General features: G+C 38.3%; 1 protein-coding gene across 1 annotated transcript; it reads right to left on the reverse strand.

Annotated features, from left to right (window-relative positions):
- Nucleotides 1–21: 21 nt before the first annotated feature.
- On the reverse strand, nt 22–23243 carry acsl2 (acyl-CoA synthetase long chain family member 2). The gene is made up of 20 exons (XM_038285785.1): nt 23141–23243; nt 10905–11128; nt 10718–10832; nt 10100–10164; nt 9912–10001; nt 8457–8556; nt 6075–6253; nt 5947–5979; nt 5704–5755; nt 5475–5548; nt 5090–5167; nt 4878–5012; nt 4663–4797; nt 3185–3353; nt 3018–3106; nt 2810–2926; nt 2087–2230; nt 1895–1996; nt 1746–1817; nt 22–1669 (listed from the first exon to the last, which is right to left on the reverse strand). Exons 1-20 carry the CDS (start codon nt 23205–23207, stop codon nt 1532–1534), a joined length of 2178 nt encoding a protein of 725 aa, XP_038141713.1. The 5' UTR covers nt 23208–23243; the 3' UTR covers nt 22–1531.
- Between the last annotated feature and the right edge of the window lie 115 nt (nt 23244–23358).

Here is a 23358-nt window from a genome sequence, read left to right on the forward strand (position 1 = left end):
TCAATTCAAAAGAAAAATACACAGTTTTAACAGTTTTTTATTTCTAAAATCATTGCAGATTGAAATGATTTATTCTCAAAAGTTTAGCTTAAAATATCTTAGTCACAAGCATGACCAATTAGCAGAAACAAACATTAAACAAGAATTTATGTCCCTTAAACAGTTCAACGTTGCAGCCAAAAATTTACATTTAATTGGGCTTGCAGTGATAAACAGTTTCTATTTTTAAAAACTAAAGAAAGATTTGGCTTTACCTGCTTTATTGAAAACTAAAGAGTACATATGTATTCAGCCAAATTCAACCATTTAATTGCAATGCAATAAAAGGTGGCATGATTAAAACAAAACTAGCATTCTGATCACCCAACACCCACAGGGAGGAACATAGTGGTGGCAGCATCATGCTGCGTGAATGTTTTTCATCAGTTAATGATGGACTGAGCTTAATACAAGGAAATTGGTCTGTCACTAGATCAACAACAAAGACGTTCTCGTTTCTGTCTGATAGTTTTCAAAGAATAACAGAAGAAAATGTCCATCTGATGTAAAACTGACAGAGCTAAAGTCACAGCCAAACAAGCCTAACTATTGATTTAGAGGAAGCTGAACATAAACACCAGTTTTCACATTTCTATTCTTAAAACTAAAACCGTGCATCCTTTTCCTTTCAAGGTTCCCATGTAATCTTGAACAGCTGTGAAAGTATATAATAATAATGAAAAAAAAAATAAAAACTCAACATTTTCAAACTTTGTTGTTCTATAACTTCGAAAAGATGAATATACATATATAGTTTGTAATACCTTTATTAGATCAACTCGTAATTTAACCAGGACCTTTAGATTTTTGGACATTTTGATTTTTGAGCTTCCGGATCCATTTATTTTAGAATTTCAAAACGGGCCCTAAGTTCTTAAAATCAATTAAGTTGAAATACTTGATGTGTAAAAAGTGAACAGTCGACTGTTTATATCTAAATTTCAAAACAGACAAAAAAAAACCTGAACTCTGTGATAAATGTGTAAGAACGGTGTAATTCATTGCTGTGTGATGCAAGTCCCAATAAAATACAATATAATTTAAGGATGTAACTTAGTGAAAACTGAAGTATTCAAGGGGTATGAATACTTTTGGTTAGTAATGTACGCCATGCTCATTTGATTCCCCAACAACTGTACAACAGAAACCTACAGGTAATTCACCTTTAATCAGCAAATGTCCCCGGTACACTTAGCTTCTTAAAAATCTCCTGAAAAGAAGTACATTGTGAATTAAATAAACTTTATCCGAAGGTGACATCTTTTGTAATTCGGTTCTCTACAAATAACACCTCTTCCCATTAACATCTCAGGCGAACTATGTGGACAGATTAGAGATGACAGTGAGATCATGAAGGAGCATTTTGATCTGATGCTTGGATGGACTGACCAGAAATGCATCTGAATACGATGTGATCAAAGTGGAGTTAAAACACTAACATTCTTCAGGTACCGCTGACAGCTTCCCCCTCTGCTGACCCTAAGCTGTTCTGCTAATGTGGACTCTTGTACATGTTCGCCAGCTGCTCTTGAAACACTCTGCGGATGTCGGCGCGCCTGCTCTTTAGGGTGGGCGTGAGAAGGCCGTTAGCGACGCTGAACGTCTCCGGATGTAAATAAAGATCCCTCACCTAAGGAAAAAAAAAAAAAGGTGCAGTCACTAAGATGTACATCACTGCTGTTTAAATGTTGTTGCAAACGTCTCACCTGTTCAAAGGACTTTAGCCCGGCCTCCTTCCCCAATGCTCTCATGTCTTCTAGGATGGCATTTTTTACATCCTGTTTGCAAAGATAAATATTTTTTTATTTTTCAGGTTATAAGATTAGAACATTAGAATTCTATGAACTTGCCGTACAGGGTTCTGGCACAGCTCCTGGTAGGACCCCTCAAAGCCCCTCTCCTTAGCCCATTCAACAAACACCTCTCGATCAGGCACAACTATGCCCACCACATAGGACTGCAGAAATAAAAAAGCAAAAAACACAGAGTGAAATATTTCAAACGCACCCTTAATAATGGAGATTAGAATTCGATTTTATGTGCTTACCTGTAAACTGTCTCCATGCACAAAAACCTGGAGCACAGGAACCGAACGCAGGTAGATGTTCTCTATCTTCTCTGGAGCGATGTACTCACCCTGGGCCAGCTTAAAGATGTGCTTCTTCCTGTCGATGATGCGCAGCGTGCCGTTCTGACAAAAGAAATTAAGGTACAAAAAACTTTTTTTTTTCTAAAAATCTGCAACATGAAAATTTTTTATACATCTTCAATTTATTCCTACTTTGTAAGCTTGATTGACTAACAGAGAGTGGCGCCTCATTGTGATGTGGAAGGACAATAAAAACACAAATCTGAAACATGACCGGTGCATTTGAGAGATCCAGCTGTCAGAGATGAGCCAACAGCGTTATGAAGAGCAAAGAATACAACAGACAGGTCAGGGATAAATCTTTAAAGCTTGCAGTATAACCTAATCCTAGTTTTCAACATGAATTATCTGAAAACAGAGTTTGGTGCAGTTAATCTCCCAACAAGATGATGATCAGGATAGCTTAGAGAAAGCACTGTTGAGAGATGAAGGATTAAATTAAAATTCATAGAGGGGCTGAATACAGATGCATGCCTCACTTTTCAGATTTTTCTTTTTCTTCTTCTTCACAACTGACTTTTTTTAGGTAACCAATCGTATAAAATGGCTTTATTTTGAGGAGACAAAATGTGAAACTTCATTCTGATGCTGCTGTAATAGTTGGATTATTTCCCAACTTACCGGAAGCCACTGGCCCACATCTCCGGTGTGCAGCCAGCCATCACTGTCCAAGGCCTCCGCTGTCTTCTCTGGGTCCTTCAGATAACCTTTGAATACACTGGGGCCACGGATACAGATCTACCAAGACAAAAGACAGCAATGTATCTCCAGGCTCCAGGCGTGCCGGGAACATGTGAAGCATGACTGAGCCTTTTTCCAAAAAGCTCACCTCTCCTTCTCCATTCTTAGCAAAGTAGTTCATCTCAGGGATGTCCACCACCTTTACCATGGCGCACGGTAAAGGAGCTCCAACATGACCTGAAAAAGACACACATCCAGTTATCTGCTGAAAACAGGAGAACCTTTATAGGCTGTTAAAATGAGCAATGCTCAAACCTGTGCTGCTGTCGCCTATCAAAGAGAAAGTGCAGCCTCCGGTGCACTCCGTCTGTCCGTAGCCCTCACATATTATACAGCCCATCGTGGCTCTGAGGAAGGACAAAACGGTGGAGGAGATGGGTGCTGAGGCAGTCAAGGCAAACCGGAGGTTACCTCCTAAACTGGCCTGAAACACAGAGGAAAACCCACATGAAAACATGACAAAAAAGTTCAGTGTTAAAAGACGGCCGTGTGGGGGTCAGAGTTCATTTCCATTTGAACTTTTATCACTCTTGGTCAGTTTCCCGTCTGAACCCATGCAGCAAGCCAAACTGTTTCAGCTCTGCGTTGCATGTGTGAATGCCTCTTCAATAAACTCCCACAGGTCCAATATGCTGCTGGTGATTCTTGGCACCGGCTGCTGGAACCACTCTGCTCCTCTTGGAAAGCTTGGATTCAAATTCCGGTGTAATTTGCAAGCTACGTGTTGACAGGTAATTTAACCGCTTAACTCTGCGCATTAATGTGAATGAAACACGGAGGAATAAAAGTTAACGGAAAATAAATAATTACAGAGGCAATATCCATAACTGATCATAGAGATTAGATATGGAGCGGCCTGATCAAAGGGAATGATAGAGAAAATTATTACAGATACCACTATGGAGAGTATTTTAATATCAAATCTGACACAAATCAATCAATAAATGAAAACGGAGATATATTTTCTTTTTCTACAGAAACATAGAACTATGGCCTTGGTAGATATAACAATTTAGTCAAATGGATACCTTTTATTGTTTAATACAGAAGCATAGAGGTGGTATCGTCATGATATGGGACATCTTAGTTGGAAAGAAAAGTTTGCAGATAACAACATATAATTTAAATATAAACCCACTTTGATTCTTGAATACATTAAGGCTTATTTAAGGCTGTTTTTAAAGAAAATATTAAAACTGTTGCATTTGAATTAATTTGAATCACTGGCTTGAATTAAGAAAAAATGAAAAGTTAATTGACTTTAAATCCCGAAGCCTTCAAGGCATAGAAGTGGAAGCATCATGGTATGGGGCAGCCAGACTCCCAAGAAATGCACCATATCATGTCAGTATAAACTAAGAGACTGAATCCTACATTCATAAAGAGACAGAAAACAAATCCTGACCTAAAGCATTTCTTTTTTTATTATAAGTTAACCAAAATCCTGAATGATACACCGAGGAGGCTTTATTTCTCATAAACTAAAGGGAAGAAATAGCGAGATGAAATTCAGAGACAGCTTCAAAGCGTATTCTGACACCATTCATTTTAACATTTAAGAATTTTTTTATTGTTTAAGAAAAAAATATATAAAGATCTAACCAATAATCTAGCTGTAGAGTTGATACTAAAGTTTATCATCATGTTTGACCTTAAACCTGTAAGCAGCACACTCTCCATGGTACTATACTGATGTAAATGTAAATGTATCCACCAGCGTTTTTTAGTCTGACCTGAATTCTGTTGAACACCAGTTTATCCCACAGACTGTCGTTCCGTATAATCCCTCTGCGGAGCTCGGCCTGCTTTCTCCTGACGGCGTAGTGAAGCAGAGCCCGCTGAAACGGAGAGGTCACAGAGCCCAGGATCTAGGAGGGAAAACCTTCGAGATGAGCATCTCGTTCGCTGCAGCCTTCACAGAAGCAAGAAAACTGAGCGCTTCACTGACCTTATCGTAGATGCGAGTAAGAATACGAGGCACAACAGGGAAGAGGGTCGGTTTGAGGGTTTTAATGTCATCCATTAGAAGAGAAATGTCCCCCTGGAAGAATCCCACTCGGGCTCCATAGCAGTACATTGTGAGCTACGACAGGAAGGCATTTCATTTTAGGCCGACAGAGAAACACTCAGATAAAAATGTCTCTGAAGAGGATGAACTACCTGGATCATCCTCTCAAACATGTGGGCAAGAGGCAGGTAAGAGATCGACACGTCGTCTTGCTGGATTACAAAGGAACCCTGAGAGACGACAGGAAACAAGATGAGCAAAGCTCGGGGGAGAGATTGCATTCAGGCAGCGGGATACGGCGAGGCCCCGCAGGCAATAAAACACACTTCTTTTCAGCAGCAGTTAGATGGAAGAATCTCTAGACAGAGGCAATTAGTTAAAGTAGCTCACAGCGACGTGGGGAAATCAAACATCCAATTAATCATACCATTAGACACAGCAGGGAGGGGGACAGGTTTGAGATACAAGCAGATGGGAGAGCGACCCTAGCTGGAAGGCTGTTCTCAATTAGACAAGGAGGTGGAAGTGTAGACAGACCTCCAGGATCTTAATGACAGAGGAAGTATTGGAGGCGATGTTCCCGTGGGTGATCATGGCTCCCTTGGGCTTCCCTGAATAAATAAACAAGAAATTACTGCAGTGCCCTGCAGAGCAAAGGAACCTACAGCGGTACCACAAAGAAGGACTGTAAGTGGGCACTGAGGGACGTTCATCTAATGATGTTAGAGGGGTATAATTACACCGAGACCTCTGAGATCAGACGTACCTGTGGTTCCACTGGTGAAGCAAACTACTGCCAGATCCTGAGGCTGGGGCAGCTGCAGCAGACAGAGAAAAAGTATGAGAACATGACTCAGGTTTAGAGAGGAGGAAGCCCTCGGTCTGGTTTATAAGTGAGTGCTAATGATATCTTGCTGGACAGGAGCAACTACAGAGCCGTCATGCAGGTATGTAGGAGACCATGAATCAGTTTGATGCGGTGATGTTGCAGCTGAGAGGACAAACTCACCACAGGATCTTTGAGGTTCTGTTTTCCCAGCTCCTACAGCAGGCACAGTTTACACATCATCATTGATGGAGCAATTAAAAGCATGTATATGTTAAAAAAGTCTCCAATTGGTGCTTGTTCCCACGCACCATGAGCTGCTCCCGGTTCAGAACGTCCACCGCACACTTCTTGGCCCTCTCCCCAAAGGCTTGGCTGAAGTCTTCAAACAGAACCAGGCAGGAGATCTTGGGAGTCATGCCTTTCTCCTTGCACTCCAGCAACAGCGCTGCCCTCTCCTCCCGGTCGCAAACAACTATGGACATCTCAGCTAAACAGACGCAAGTTTTAAAGTTTTTGTGCAGATATTTTCTCGCTTAAGTGCAAAAAAAAAAAAAAATGGATGGCCCTACAACATTTTCACATTCTGTGCCGCTAAAAAAAAAACAAAGCTGCATGCATTTTATTTGGATGTTGTGTGATAAACCTAGAATGTGAGAAGAAAAGAGTCATACTTTGCTTTTCTTTTTTAACAGAATAAAGAAATCATGCAAAGGAATGCATGTTTATCTAGACCCCTGGAGTGGAAGTAACTTTCACTCTGATTACAGTTGACTCTAGGGCTGCAACTAACAACTATTTTGCAAATTGATTATTCTGGCGAGTATTTTTTCGATTAATTGTTTATTAATCGGATAGCCAAAGGTTACTTAAATAATTTTTAGGAAATTTAACCAGGTGAAACTTAAACTTTTCCACTTGAGGAATTCTGAGAAACAATGCTTTTATCTTAAATGCAAAATATTTATATATATATTTTTTACAATTTTGGTATAATTACCGCTCTAAGTGGGTCACCCTGTCAGCTAAAGACATGTTTTAGAGTCTCTAAACTCCAGTTAACGAATAATCGATTACTGAATTAGTTGACAATTAATTGAATAATAGATTAATCCTATTAATTGTTTCAGCCTTAGTTGAGTCTTTTTGGTTTATATCTCCAACACATACAGAAACAAAAGTGTCTTCCAAAATATTGCAAAAACTTGAAGCTCAAACAGCCATAGATTCATCCTAATATATCAGGTCTCCTTTTAGTTGGATTTAGGTCTTTAACTTTGAGCCTCCTGCTAGAAAGAGAACCTGCTGTCCAGTCTTGAGTCTTTTCCTACTTCACAGGTTTGGTTTTCTTCTATGATAACTCAGTTTATAGCTGCTTTTATCTCTCTATCACCTTTGACCAGATTTCCTGTCCCTGCTGAGGAAAAGCTTCCCCACTGCACAGGGCTGCAACGCCTTTGTTTCACTATGGAAAAACAGTCATGGAAAGAAAGAAATGTTGTCCTCTTGTTCCAAAGGAAAATGACCTGAAGAATACAACAAAAACAAGTGAAGGCTAATATATATATTTTGGTGACAGTGCAGGTTTCTGCTCACAGAGGATTTTGCATGTTGGTCAAAATATTCAAGCTCCACCTGGTTGTCTTTGCTGTATCCCCTAGGTGGTTTAATATAAACTCCAAATGAGGCTATTCTAACAGCCTTGTTTCAAAGCTGGCTTTTTTGTGCTTCTTTGTTCATAAAAATCTGATTTTTGAATGCACAGATACAAGTAGTCCAGTCCAAAAATTATCCAAACCTGAGCTGTGAGTTTCTGCAGCTCCTCCACAGTTATTAAAAACAGCTCAGTTTCCTCTTTGATTAATGCTCTCCTTGCCTGAATTGTTAGTTTAGATTAGAAGACATGTCCTAGTAGGTTTATTCTATGCAACAGTTTTGGGATGAGGGATTTAACAGTTCTCAGTGAAACATTTAAAGATATCATTAAAAAAATTATTGACATATATTATTTATATGCTTTTGTTGTTCACTATTGCTCCTAATGAACATACACAGGTTTCACAGTACAGCTGAATTCATACTGAGATGTTTAAAGCAATTTGCCCCACTGGATTTCATTTAGGGGTGTCAGTGTAATTTTTTTTATTATGGATAAAAGGTGTTAAACTTTATTTCAGCTGAATTCTTTGCCTTGAGCTGCAGCTGCTATCTTATTGCTCCTTAAAAAATTAAAATAAAGGAACCCCTGAATTTGCTCCAAACAAATCCACTGCACCTTTTGTTTCCAAGTTTGAAGACATTTCGCTTCCCATCCAGGAAGGTTTTCGAATTCTAAATGTTAGAATTAGCGCTGAGTTCCAAGCTATATAGAGTAGCCCAAAATAAAGCCTTGTGTAAAACAAAGCCTTAGTTTGTTTCTTTAAAATTTGTGAGTGATGGACACATTAAAAGTGTTTCATATCAGTTCTTATTTTTTAAAGGAATGCTAAACTCCAACCAAAGAGGGGTCGGTTTATTTACACATAAGATTCAAGGAATTATTTGAGACCATCACTGTAAAGTTTATATAAAGGTTTTATCTTTTCCTACACCTGAGTCTACTTTAATCTGCTAAGATCTTTCCTCTTTTTTTTTTTTTTTAATAAATCTTTGAGATTGAATCAGTGTTGAAGGTTTCAGAGACAGGTTCTCACCAAGGTTAAGGATGTGGACCATAGCCTCCAGCCCCAGCGTGTCGTAAAGAGGCACCAGGACTTTGGAGTATGTGTAACAGGCCATCTCTGAAATGACCCACTGCCACCAGCAGAGGGAGACAAAGCAGCATAGTTAGACTGACTCAGAAGCTTCACACAGAGGATTGTAGAAGGTTACACAAAAACAAAGTATTGTACATTCAGGCTTGTTTTGCTAAAAAATACATATATTCTAAGCTGGTAAGGGTCAGAAAGTAAACCAAGGAAAGTGGATCTGTTAGGAATTAGATTATGATATTATATTTGGGGGATTTTAAATAATCCATCTTTGCATACGAATTTACATTTCGAGAGCATAACGATTTTAAAGGTTCAGGCCTGTTTTTACATGTTGAAAACATATAACCTGAAGTGAACCACAGCTGAGGTCATTTTAGGTCATTATTTGCATATTTAGAGGAAAGCAGGGAAATGCTGAATCCTTATGGAAAAAATCTGTTAGATAAAAATCATCAATTCATCCATATAAATTTCTCATCATTGTTAAACACAATGTCGATCTGATGAGTTATATCTGTGTATCTCACTGAAATGATGTGTTACATCATGTATAAACATGGAACGTCAGAGATCCGATGCTGGCTGATTTAAAATAATCAGTTTCGGCTTTCAGCTACATAAACGTCCTCTGCTGAAATCACATTAGGCTGACCCTCTGAACCCGAATTAAGGAACACATCAGGAGTTGAAACTAAACCCTCATTTTTCTGCAACCTTTCTTGCAATTAAAGCTTTAAGTTACAATTATTGAAAGGTAATCAAAAAGTCCACACCATGAAAATTCTCCCACCATGTTTCATAGTTCATGAGGTATTGAAGCGTTTAGCTTTAATTAGGCATGGTGTCCAACAGTTTGGTCAAGTCTGTCCATAGGACATCTTTCCAAAACCTTGTGAAGTGTTCAAATGTTACTTAGCAAAAGTAGAACCTATTGGGTATTTCTTTTATTTTAAGAAAAGCGTTTATTTTGGTAGTTTTTCCATAATTCCTTTCACTTTTTCATTTAAGATGCCAACTGAGGCCTGCAGAGTCTTAAATGAAATTTTCAGGTAGTTCTTTAGAACCTGCTATCAGGAAAATGACTTTAAACTGAAGTTACTGAAGCTATTCACTAAAGCAAACTGGTTTTCAGAGACGGTCATCCATTTCACATCTCATTATTCTAAAGTGACGCACCAATGAGGGTTTTTTAAAATATTTTTTACAAGAGAAATGTTTATTGTTTCCCCAATAATTCTTCAACAGCTTGATGTTGATAATAAAAGATGAGAAATATATACAGACTAATAGTTAGGCTGCTCCTCATAGGCAGAAAAATGACGCCTCCTAAAATATTGACGTAAAGATGTAATCGATATAAGTTTTTCTCTTTCCTAAAGAGAAGTGAATTCCTACCTCTGGTCTGTTTGTGGAGTAAACCCCAACAAACTCTTGGCAACCTTTGGCAATCATGCCGCTCCCCATCCACTGGGCCTGTTGAGCCACCTGGAGGATCGGAGAACTTCAATCAATAAACAGCAGAGATTGACTCACTATGTTCAAATGTTATCCTGACTGAGAGATCAAACTAGCCGAGTCACGACCTGAGAGTAGGAGATCCACTCGTAGGGCTGGCCTGGCTTCCTGTAGCCAAGACATGGACGGTCTCCTGCAGAACACAAGGCAGACGTGTCATAAAGGTTAAAACCTCTGGAACAATGGTAGAACTGAACATTACGGATTTGACCAAAGCATTAGGGACATTGTTTATTTCCTCCATCAGCAGTAAATCCAACCTGCTTTTTTCATACATCTAAAGTTCACTTTACTTTTTAATTTACTCTAGTTATTCAGAGCATTTTTGTCTCTGGAGTTTACTGTGACTTTATGCAATAGAGCAAGACACAGTAGACTTATTGTTAAGGAGAAGAAAATAAAAGAGCATGCAGCTGTAGCAGCACTAATTTAATCTCACTCCCCAAAAATGCAGGATCCGTTTGGATGTACAGCTTTAACCGCAAAACACATTTGCAGTTACAGCTAATCCTGTCCCTTGCCTTAGAAATGCACTTGGAAAATAAAATAAAAAGTAATATAATAGACTCATGAATCCCTTTCTTTCTACTTCACAGTTCTGTATTAGTCTGTGTTGATCCATCACACAAGCTCATAATGGAAAACATTTAGCAAGGCATTGTGGGAATGTGTGCTTCATCCATTACCTGAGATCTTCAGACCTCTCTGGAACATCTCGTACACGGTCCTAATGTCTTCGTAGTAAAACTCCAGCAGGTTATCATCTTTAAGGAGAGCAGATCTCCTACAGCTGGGATCTCCCTGCAAACAGATCGGTTATTACCAGCGACTGACCGCCATGATGACAGGAAAGCACAATGGTAGGCCACTCACGCCGACAGCAACAGACTGGGCTTGTAGATCACAGGGAGGACGCATGGGCCGAGGTCGGGTCAGCAGCCAGTACACAGTGAGGGACGCCACCGCTCCTAAACCCAGCAGAGAGGAGGTGGATAAGGACGGCAGGGACGGCAGGAGATTCCACAGCTCCTCGGCTTTAGACCCTTTGAGTTCTGCATGGGAGGAAAGCGAACGCAACCACTCCTGGAGCTGCATAGCTGCAAACAGAGCAAAAGCAGAAGGAAAAGTATGTAAATTATATGGTACATAGGCAGATGCTTAGGTCTGCAGCAGAGCAAACCAAAAACAGAAATAAAGTGAGTTTAGGAATCTATTGGACCTCACTGCAAATGTCCTTCTTTTTAATCTGTTGGACCTTTCATCATTACCTCTAAAGCAGCAATAAACTGTGTAGCACTAGACATGAGACCAGTTTCCTAAAATCGCTTCAAATTGATGGGTTTTTTTATTAAGATTTTTTTCAGTATATTACATTTAAGTACAAATTGTTTATTAAAGATTTTAACAACATTTTACTCGGTAATCTAAACCAAACACCATCATAGAACAGTGCTGAAGAAGACGTTTTTACAGGTTGTCAGCTTTTTCTTAAAAGGTGCAGGATGCAACCCTGCAAAACTAATTCCTGCAGGCGGCCATTAGACACTTTAACAAACAAAAGCTTCTCATTCCCTCCTTTACCCGACTATGTATTTTTATGTACTATACTGTAAATAGATTAGTGGGGCATTTGCCCCCTCGAAAAAATTTATCTCACCAATATTTTACTACTTTTTACTATTTCCTTTTTATTTTTGTCTCGTATCCATTTTGCGGGACCATTAACATCTCGCGACTTTACTGTTGTTCTCTGTCATTGAGATTAGAGTTTTGAAAACAATCCATCTCCTAAAGATTGTTAAAGTTTCTTCCAGTCATGAGATAAACTACACCCTACAAAACTTGAAGCATTTTGTTTAATTAAAATCTGATTTAATTATCATTTTGTTAAAAAAAGTAAACATGTGTTTAGAGTTGATTGGTATTTTATTTTGAAAATGTATATTTATATATATATATATATTTCTATGTGTCTTGTAAGTTCTTTGAACCTTATTAGGACATTTTTTTTTTTCCCGGTCACAAATTCAAAACATCACTGCACATCAGTAATAGAACACTTTACCAACAGTGAGGTATGACAGTGATGCTGTCATGCTCTAGGATTACCTTCAATAGGTCTTAGGTTTTTGTTGCAGCAAACAAAGATATAAACAGTTCTGCATTTTGGCCAATTTTGACCCAAACACTCCAATTATCTTATAGAAAGCTGAAGATAAGATGTACACTGCAAAAATGATCTAGAAATAAGTAAATATTTCTTAAATTAAGTGTATTCACCCTTAATTTGAGTAGGTAAATTAGCTATTTGCCAATGGAATGAGTAATTTTACTCCTAAAATAAGATAATTAGATAATATGCACTTGAAATAAGACAATGCAATTGTGTTTTCTTATTTTAAGCGTAAATTGTCTTGTTCCATTGTCAAAATGTCTCTTACCTCCTCAATTTAAGAACAAATGCACTTATTTTAAGAAAAAGGGACTTATCTAGATTTAGATTTTTTGCAGTGTAATAATTCAACTCCTTTTTTTTTTGTGAATCCCTGCAACACCTAAAGTATGATGGAGTCATGCTGCAGGATGTTAATAGAATCCTACCCAGAGGAATGTATGCTAAATTTAAATCAAAAGATGCTCTATCGTTGTCTGTGTCTGTGTGAAAACAGGATGCAGCAGAATTTTGTTTTTTCTCATTTAAACTGATTTGTGTTTTCTGCTTGACTGTCCAAAACAAATGTCACATATATGTGAAAAAAGCTTTAATTCTGTCATCCTTTCTTTTATGACAATAACCTAACAATGTGACAGAAATATATGGGCTATAAAGAGAGTAAGAGGAACTTGTTGATATTTTGGCAATGTGTCAAAAAAGGAGCACCAGTAACATAACCCCCCAATGCAGATTTCTTCTAATTAACACACAATACATCCAGAAAGTATTTAATGTGCTGACATTTTACACATCTAGGTATGTTACAGCCTTATTCCAGATGGTGTTAAACCAATTTCATCCTCAAAAAGCTACATAGAATACCCTAATATGTTAATTGGGTAAACGCTACCTATAGAAATGTTCTTTCTAAGCTCAAAATCAGGGTGGAGCAGGTTTTCCTTCAGGATTTCTCTTTACATTCCTGCATTAAAAAATCCCTATATCCTCAAAATTGACCAGTTTCTAATTCTAAAAGAAGACAACAACAGAAAAAAAAAACATCCCCATAGCATGATGCTGTCACCACCATGCTTTCACAATAGGGATGGTATTGTGCCTGTTTCTCCCATAGATAATGGTCTGGCATTCACAGCAAAGCATTCAGTCTTTGTTCCTCTAAAGCTGATAATTTGTTTTCAAAGGTCAGAAAGTCCTTCAGCTGGCTTTTGGAAAACTTTATACTGACGTCTGACGGCCATGTGCTTTTTATGAAGGAGTTTGCAGCTGTCCCTCCGCTCTACCACACAGGCTTTATGGGTAGATTGCTGCAGAGATGCTAGACTTCTTTTCTGCTAGCAGGAGTCCTGGCTGTTCCAAACTTTTTCTATTTATACATAATTGAGGCCATGGTGCTTACTGCGACCTTCAAAGTAGCAGAATTTTTCTTTTTTCTGTATCTTTCCCCAGATTTTGAGCCCCACGGCTGTCCTCTCTCTGATGTCTGCAGACAGTTCATTTGCCTTCATGCTTGGTGTTTGCTCTCTGCGATGATTTCCTATTCCTAGCCTTGTCCAATCAACTGAATTCACCATAGGTGGATTCCATCTAAGCCAAAGAAAAGACCTCAGCTTTAAGGTTCTGAATAAGGATTTAAATGTTACTTCTTGGTTTTCTGTTTGCAACAATTAAAAAAATTAACTTTCCACATTGCCACAGAGTAAAACAAAAAAGAATAACTGAACACCATTTAAAAAAAAGGACTTAAACATGACTAAATGTGGAAGTTCAGCGCTGTGAATACTTTCCAGATGACCTGTAGCTTCAATTTGATATCTGATCTGTGAAATCTGTTCACCGAACTGCAATAAATGAAATGGAAATAGGGAGGTAATGAATAAAGTGAAAGTAGAGAATCCAGCCAGTACAGAGTGGTGATGGGGTTGAAGCGCCCAGGCTTGGCACTGCTCAGAGAGAGAGAGAGAGAGAGAGAGAGGAACGAGGAGGAGAAGAAAAGGCTTGGGCACACACAGGGAGGGCTGGTGGAGAGACATCAGGAAGTAATAACGATTGGCCCAACCGAAACAGGCGCTAAGGTTACTCTCAGTCATGTTCTGCCACAGTTTCACCCAAAAGAAAACGGAAAGAAAAAGAAAGGGAAAAAATAATCCGGGTGAGTGGTGCAGCGAGGAGCTGACGGATGTGGATCACTGAGGTCTAACCCTAATGATTCATGGTCAGACTCCACCGCTTGTATCAGCACTGAATGAGTTTGATGAATTGCTCACAATCTAACTCTTAAGAGAACACCCAGCAGGGAGTCACTGTAGCTTTCTGGAGAATTGATTTGATCTTTTACCAGAAAACAAAATTCCATTTCCCTAATAAACCCCCCCACTTCACCACTTTGACTCCCATTCTTGAATACGCCTCAACCTCTCACCTACTTTCTCCCCCCGCACCCGGCTGTGGACGGGGTGGGGGTTACCAAGGGACCCCTCCCTCCTCTGTGATGCTGTGTCACTTCTTTTCCTATTCTAGGGCAAAGCGAAGCTGCGCTCCTCCTTGGAGGATCGATAATCTTCTCCAAAGCAGCAATCTATGCAAGCTAAAGCCGTTTACTTTCCACTTTACACCTGCTGAAGCAGCAAAGACGTCGTTGATCCCCTGGAGGGCTTTTATAAGGCAAACAAATGGAAAACAAACAGGTTGACATAAAAAATTACTGTGTGCAGCAAAGAGCACTTCCTGCACCCCCCCCCCCCCCTTTTTTTCCCCCCCCTGTCTATTCCTCAACCCCCATCCGTCCCCTCTCACCAGCTTTCATCAGGGCTCAGACAAGAACCATTGTATTCCCAGCCGTTTACTCCCCAAAGGCATGAGACAACAGAAATGACACTACAAAAATGCAGTCAGTCTGACCCGTTTCCTCTTTAGAAAAAAAACATTTGAATAATCAAAAAATTCAACCCTAGAGATCAGGTAGGACTTTGACACAAGTAAAGAAGAAATGTCAACAATCCCAGATGTTTCTAAGGGGAGTTAACTGAATGTCAGTCAACGTGGTGTTAAAGGCCGCGCACAGAAAGCTGTGAAGCAGTGAGATGCAAGATCATAGGGAGGAAGCAGCATGTAGCAGGAGGCCTGAGGCGGTCTGCATGTCCATGCACATGCTGACAAGCAGAAACAGCTTTTAACATTGGGGAGAGACAAGTATTCTGCGCTGATTGCTGGCGGGAAAAATCCGAAACCGCAAACTGGCTTTATAAAAAAAAAAAAAAACTTGGACTGAAGCCAGCAGTAGTGTAAAAAAGTAACGGTCAAAGGCTATTTCTGTTTGCTTTGTTTCAATAAAATCTTTAAAGCTTCAGATAGGACAGAACGTCTCAAGAACGGTTTGTTTTTAGAAGAATCGAGTTGAACAGGCGACTCGCCCGTCCAAAAATCTCAGCTCGACCTTAATCCTGCAAGACCACAGCTGCTTATTTCCATTTCCATCCCTATGTTAACATCTCCCTCCAACGCTTTCCACCAACAAGATGGGTCAAGAATCAGACCTTTAATCTGAGTGGATGTATTTATTAGAGAAAAACCATAAATCTGTTTGTTTTCAGCAACATTGCTGCTGTCAAAATTTTAACACATATTTAGATCAATCAAAAATGTAAGAAATCTTGATTGATAATCCAAAACTTGCCATTTTATCACATTTACTTAGTTAGGGTCGATTTCAAAAAGCAGGCTTAATAAAAACTCTTACGTTTTCGAAACCTGAAATCAGGGAAACTCTTGAGGTTTCCATTTCACAAAGAGAGATTATTCATCCTCCATTTCTGTGGCCATGGTAACATTCTCCCCAGCCCTGACGTGGTTGGGAGCAGGTTTTGTTCAGTAAACTTAGAGTGCTCTCCATCTCCACTCTCCTTAAAGCCAATCACATTGTTTTATTTCCTGATTTAGTCAGGAGATTTTTGTCATAGTTTAATGCATACATTAAAAAAATCATTCATTGATTGTTTTAGTGTAATTTCTGATCAAATTAGAACCAACCTTAAATATCTAAACCAAAAATTATCTTGTTAAAAGAGAAAAACTCAGCAGCAACTGTCTTTTCCTATGTCGGCTTCAGGACTGGAAAACAAAACGTTTATTATCAGGCCTGTGGTTGTTTAAAAACAGGACGGGTCTCGTTTTGTTCATTTCCTGCTGTCACCATGTTCCATAATGTTATGGACGGACCTGGAGATGAAAACTTAGGCAAATCCAGAGAGAGAAAAGGGTCCAAACATGGGCTGACACAGTAAAATGCGCACAGGTTTTAGTCACAAACCAAATTCTCTATTTCCACAGCAGCCACTCGGAGAGATTAGCTTCATCTCTTCATGATTTTGTGGTATGTTGCTTTGTCCCTGTGCCATGAATGTCTGAGGTTCTGACTAAGACAGAGAAAAGGTGATTGTTGCTCTGACTTATGAAAATGTAAACAAAACAGCAACTTATAGATGAAAAAGGATGAATAATATAATCCAATAGGATAAAATCTAAAGTTATGTGCCAGTTTAATCTGAATTAGATTTCTCTAAATGAAAAGCTAAGAGAAATGGATTTTCCTTTCCTCCAAAAATATTATTATTTACTTATATCATTTAAAACATATAAACAATGAAATCAGAAATTTTAGTCCCTTAAGTGTTTAAAATAAATAAACCTTACAGTTAATCAAATATATGGGATGTAGTTTGGGGAATTTTCCCACGACAGTAAGTTAGACACATTAGGTTTTTAAAAACAAATATTGCATATCCATTTGATAAGGATCTTATTAAATGATGAATGGCATTTATTCACTGAAAATTAAATATTTATAGGGAGAGGATTCTACAACTCAGCTGACAGGATATAAGATGTATTTGTTTTTGGTTTGTGTAATATTAGGATTTTTTTTTTAACATTTTGTGAAGAACTACTGTTTTTTTTTTTTTTTTAAGATTACACATGAATAGATTAATTCCGAAGTGACAATTAATTACCAGGGGATAGGATTCATTCAGTGATAACAACCTAATGAGCCTACTGGCACAGTCTGAAGCCATTCTTCATTTACTGTTTATTGGAAGACAGATTCCAGCCCGGGGTCTTTCTGCATGGAGTTTGCATGTTCTCTCTGAGCATGCGTGGGTTCTCTCCGGGTACTCCGGCTTCCTCCCACAGTCCAAAAACATGACTGTTAGGTTAAATGGCTTCTCTAAATTCTCCTTAGGTGTGAGTGTGTGTGAATGGTTGTTTGTCCTGTTTGACTCTGTGTTGCCCTGCGATGGACCGGCGACCTGTCCAGGGTGGACCCCGCCTCTCGCCCAATGACTGCTGGAGATAGGTACCAGCAGCCCTCGCGACCCCACTCAGCATAAGCGTGTTAGAAAATGGATGGATGGATGGAAGACAGATTAAACATGAGGAGGAACCCATGAGATGAGTCACAGGTCCTATCTGTAACGCTGTTTCTTTGTCTTTTAAACACATTCTCAATTTATTTATTTAATTACTTCCTATGGGGTGAAATAGGAACTTCCTGTTGCCTGTTGTCATAGTGACTTGTCGAATCAGCGCTCCACTGATAATGGCTTTTCATACTTGTTACACACATGTTTAACTCTGAATAGACCTACTTAGAGCTGATTAACTAACAGAAGCTTTTATGAAACTGAAAACTCAAGAGTTTCCAACCTTAGGTTAGATCATTTTAGAGTTCAGGATTTGAGTGTTGGGTTTGTTTAACCTGCTTATTGAAATACAAAATAACACAATTTTAAATGAGGCAGATGATTGTTGATGATAAGTTTGAGAATATCTTCACATACAAGAAGACTACTTCAGTGGTTGGAGCAGTTATTGGTTTCTGCTATAAAGCTGACTGGATGAGGAGCTACATCCACCCATCACCACACACATTAAGAAGCACGGTAGAGGAGGTAGAATATAATCTAAAAAGTAAGTGATCCATTGGAGTCACCAAGTCCCCATCAATCTTTTCTGTCCTACCATCACAAACATAAACATGTGTTTACAAAACTATTTAAAGACTTTACCTGGATCTTTGTGAACATTTAACGGCTCAGACTGAGACTTTTACAACAAACACATACAGAGGCACTAAATGGGAAACTGTTTTTCTTTTGAAGTTCTTTGAACTACCAGGACATGAAAAATATAACTTTAATCAGAATAAAAATAAAAAAATAAAAAAAAAATACCATTGTTTTGTCTGTTTGGTTGATTATAAACCAAATCATACAGCTAAATCAACACAGAAATGGTTCAACAGACACACAAGCAATCTTCTTTTAATCCCGTCTCACTTCTCAGATCCAAATCCTGTTGGATTATCAGAAGAAATCAACCAGAAGAGAAAAGCCAGGATTCTGAATGGCAAAAAGAATTGCAGAGGAATCCTTAAAGATCCTTTTCTTCATTTGCTCCAACTTAGTAAAATCTGAAGCCATTGGCAAGTCTTTAACAGCAATAATCAAGGCTCTCACATGAGAAGCACATTTAATCCAGCATATACTATCCTATTGGGCATATGGACATGTGGAGCTAGAAGGACACACATTGAACTGTACCTAGGATACATTTTCTTTGTTCCTCTTCTTTACTTGCCAGTATTATTCCACTGCTTATTGATTTTTGTTTATATCATGTAAAGATATTTAAACACTCTTGTTGCTGAAATTTGCTACGAAAATACGTTTGCCTTGCTTTATGTTACTGTCAGCAAACTCCAGAACATATTCTGGCAACATCTGCGACACAGGTTGTAAAACCAAATGAGAAAAAAAAAAAAAAAAAAAAAGACCATAACGTTGGGAACTTTAATTGAAATTCCATCTTCTATTTCAAACTAGCAGCTATCAATTTTTTCAACAGTTTTCTAACCAATATTTAATAGGACTGTGGGGAAAACAATCAAAACAAAAAAACTCAAGGTTTTTTTTTTTTCCCAAAACACTGAACAACCTTGCAAAGAAATCCTTTTCAAAGGCAAACGGTAACAAAGCGGAATGATATTTTAAGGTTTCATTGAAACAAGGTTGCGGCGTCATTAGTAATCTTTACAAATGACTCAAAGTGTAAAGTGAAAGGTTCGAGCAGCAGCTAAGTAGGCTTCTGTTGTGACCTGAACAACAGCAGGGAATTACCCAGAAAGCTGGAGGAGGTGAGATGAGGAGGGGGAGGTTTTTAAAGACACCACTGCTTTTTGTAGCAACACCACAGGACAGGCAGCAGCGGGACCGGCGTTCCCTACAGACTCCTTCATACAAGTGTTTGTACCATGCTGCTGTCAACTGTCCCCCAGTCAGACATGACCTAATCTGGGATATTCACTTCATAATGATGTCATCTTTTCTTTGTACAGGAAGATTTAATGAAGAAAAGCTTTACATCTAACTCCTCCACGTTCAGCAGAACAGAACAGGGTCTCTGCAGATCTCAAATTCACCAGAAACCATTTTGGACTCTCACACACAATGCAGTCTTTGTTTCTTTTGAAGGATTAAATCTTCATGTTAATGGAGCAAAAAAGAACCAGGTTCCAACTTTTTATCTAGGCATAACTTTTAAGTAGTTTTCTTGTCAATAAAGCATCTTCTGGGTGCCGACATACAAAAAAAGGCTTTAAAAATTCAGTTAGATAAGACATGGAGGCCAACAGGCCAACATTATGTATGTATGTGGTGCCAACATTATTCAAGCATTTTTAAAAGAAAGAGAAAAGATTAGATGTGCAAAGTTTACAGACCTTTTATATATTATAATAATGGGATTTGTTCACTGTTTTACTAGATTTATTTTTATAGAAATTATGTAAGGGGCATCTCTAAATACTTATTGTTTTCTTATCATATTGCTCAGTTCTATTTCAAATATCAGCTATGTGTACTCATTTTAGCTAAATAAAGAGCACTATGTGAAAAACTGATTGTTCAATGCAGTAAACATGGCTACACAGTAGCTAGAAGAGATAATGAAGATTTAGACCTTTTAGCCAGAGCCAAGGCCACAATAAATGTGACTATTTTTCCAACCTAAAGATTTTTTCTGTCAAGATCAGGAAAGGCTGAATGTTACTAACACTTTCCCTACAATAGAATTAGCTAGAAGGCAATGCACTAAACACGGCCTCCACAAGAACCAATACCCTGATGCACAATGAGGCTGAACAACAATACATGAACAATGCAGTCGCAGAGAAGCGAGTGTCAATTTATCTCCAAACAAAATAAATCTATTCTAAAGGTTTATTCACTGACAGTAATCATCCAAATTCTTATTTTCAATTGGATTAGATGAAAAGTGCAAAGATGTAATTAAATATTACGGTTTGCATGTGAATGTCTGTTGACAAAGTTTGGAAAACACTGTCTGAAAAGGACCAGAGCCTCCTGGTTTCAAACTTCTGCTGCTACTTAAATGACCCTGGTTACATCTTCAGCCAATTTGTTCAAATCTCACAAAGGAAAACTATAAATATTATATTTAGATGAGAAAACCAGTTTCAAGCTCCTTTCTAAGTTATGCTGAGGGTGAACCCATAAGGCTGAGGTCAGGACTCTTTGAAGGCAAATAAAATTCATCCACACCAAACTTTATGTTCAACTTTATTTCATTTCGGTTTAAAGGTCAATTTTTCATTTTTGTTGATATTGAACATTAACAAACTCCTCATAGGGATTTTAAGCAATGAGCTTCAAACTTGGTCAGTATGCAGGTAAGGCGTATGAGATTTAAAGTTATCAAAATCGTGAGCTTTTGAGTATGGTGAAGGGGCACGGCCAGACCCCCAAATTAGCATTCTTTTAAAGTTATTTGAAATTCAATAATTTCTACAAAAGAAAATCCAAATTGAACCAAGTTTGAGAGTATTGATCCACTTAAGTGCCTGACGGTACTGGCTGTGCAAATGATGAAACCATCAAAGCCCCGCCCCCTGAGAGAAGAAAGTAATTTTTTTCCCTTGGGAGGTTCCCTTTCTGACACCTTTAACCCCATCAACATGAAGCCTGGTCAGTTAGGCAGATAACCTGTTGCTCTAACTTTGTTTTGGGCAAAGAGAGTTTTAGTTAACTTCCTTGATGGCTTGGTGAAGTGAGGCATTTTGTTTGTCTCAAAATCGCCATGATAGATCCTAGTCCTACCCCACACAGGAATCCAGCCAAATGTTGGGTGGGTGTGGCCTAATTTAAAACAGCTAGCCCCAAACCATGCTAAAACTGAGGATTATGAACCTTGACACACATGTGTATGCCTCCACGATGTACAAAAAAAGTATAATGTAGAAAGTCGGCCATAATTTAAAGGTGCCACTTTCACTCGTTTACTTTATGTTGTATCTGAGCAAGCTACTCCTAGAGCTTTTGAGTTACACACTTCAAATTCACTAACCAGAACCTAATGGCATTGGGGATAAAAAGTTATCAAATTTTTTTTTTTTTGCTGCGAAAATGCTGCTCGTCATACTGACAAATGTAAACCAGATCGAAGCCATGCTTTCACCAACGATTATGAAATTTGGGACACGTATAACCCACCTGAATGCATAAAAAAGTCTCTTGGAACCATGGTCCAACCCTCAGAGGAAGTTGGTTTGGAAAAAATTTGCCATTTTCTCTCATTTACTCATGTCATACTGTATCTAAGCAAAATCCTCCTAGAACTTTTAGTTATAGAATTTAAATTCACTATCATAGACTTTAGAAATTGGGCATGAAAAGTTATTCTAGACATATTTCTGCATGGAAGCATGTGGGCGTGGCCAGGCATCTAAATCTGACCTCTCACCATACAACCTCATGGTTCCATATGATTTTCTTGTGTGTCTAATCTCAGACCACGATTCATCATACAACTGATCCTGAATTAAGTAACATTGTGTAGTTTTTAGTGAATGTTTTTTTTCTGGGTAATAAGTGATAGTGAAAGCTGTAATGCACCAGTTGAAAAAGTAAAACATTTATAAATCTATAACTTAAAACATTAATTTAACAAAACACTAATTTTTAATCCAGATTAAAGGAAATCAAAATGGTCTGAGGTTGGTGTTGGACATCTGACTCCGCCCATACACAATCCTGACAGCTGCATCATGGACAATATAAAAAAAAAAAAAAAAAAAAAAAAAGGAACCTGTAGAACCTGCTGCTGTGGTTCTCACCAGAGAAAGTATTTTTGCAAAATAAAAGTAGACATATAGTATTACACTGTTTGTATTAACTTCTAATATTGTAAGGAATAGGACACAGTTGCATAAAAAAAGCAACAAAAACAAACAGAAAAACACTATTGCACGATCAAATCACAACGTTACAAAAACTAAAAGTACTTATTTAGTTTACTGTTTAGTAAGAGTAAAGAGTTACTTTTAAGTTAAAGGTCAAGTGTTGTCATAATTTCAGATTTAAATGTGTCTTTTCTTCAGCTTTGAAAGCTTTTTCATCAATAAATCTATTTTTTTGTAAAATAATTCTCATATTTAAAAAAACACTGTGATTATTTACTGAATATAGTATTGTATCTGCAAATGTTTCAACAAAAAAGAGCAACAAGAAAAAACAAATTTGCCTGAAATGAATCCTCTATAGGATTATACATTTTAGCGTTACTTCAGCTGTATGCAAACATACCTAAAGCGTCAGAGTTTTACAGCCAGATGTGCGCAAACTCTTCTTTCTAAATGAAATGCCTGCTTTAGTTCATATCCACACCCATAATCTCCGTTTATTTCCACCTAATGCAACAGTTTGCACACAGGTTCATTCACCTCCTCTGAGATCTAACAGCTTCAGCAGACTCTCTGCAATCTGCTTCTGTAAAACTTTTCTGCTGGGGAGCCGAGCCTCCAAAATAAAAGTTAAAGTTATCAAAGTTAAAACAATCCAGAAAAGCTGCAGAGGAAACCTACCTGGGTGAGAAGCAGACCTGGGAAAGAAGTTTGATTGCGCCAGGAGTTCAGTGTTCCTGCAGGACATCCATCTGGATCCGTCCAGCTGTCAAGTTACAAAAAGCAGGTTTCCGGTTGAACTTTCACTAGAAAAATAATGCAGCCGCTTTTGGCATTTACTTAATCATATTTAGTTACTTTAACACTTTTTTTATATGTCCTACCCTTCTAACATGAAC

The sequence above is a fragment of the Cyprinodon tularosa genome, unplaced genomic scaffold, assembly GCF_016077235.1.
Source record: "Cyprinodon tularosa strain WSP-4 unplaced genomic scaffold, ASM1607723v1 ctg214, whole genome shotgun sequence".
NCBI lineage: Eukaryota > Metazoa > Chordata > Actinopteri > Cyprinodontiformes > Cyprinodontidae > Cyprinodon > Cyprinodon tularosa.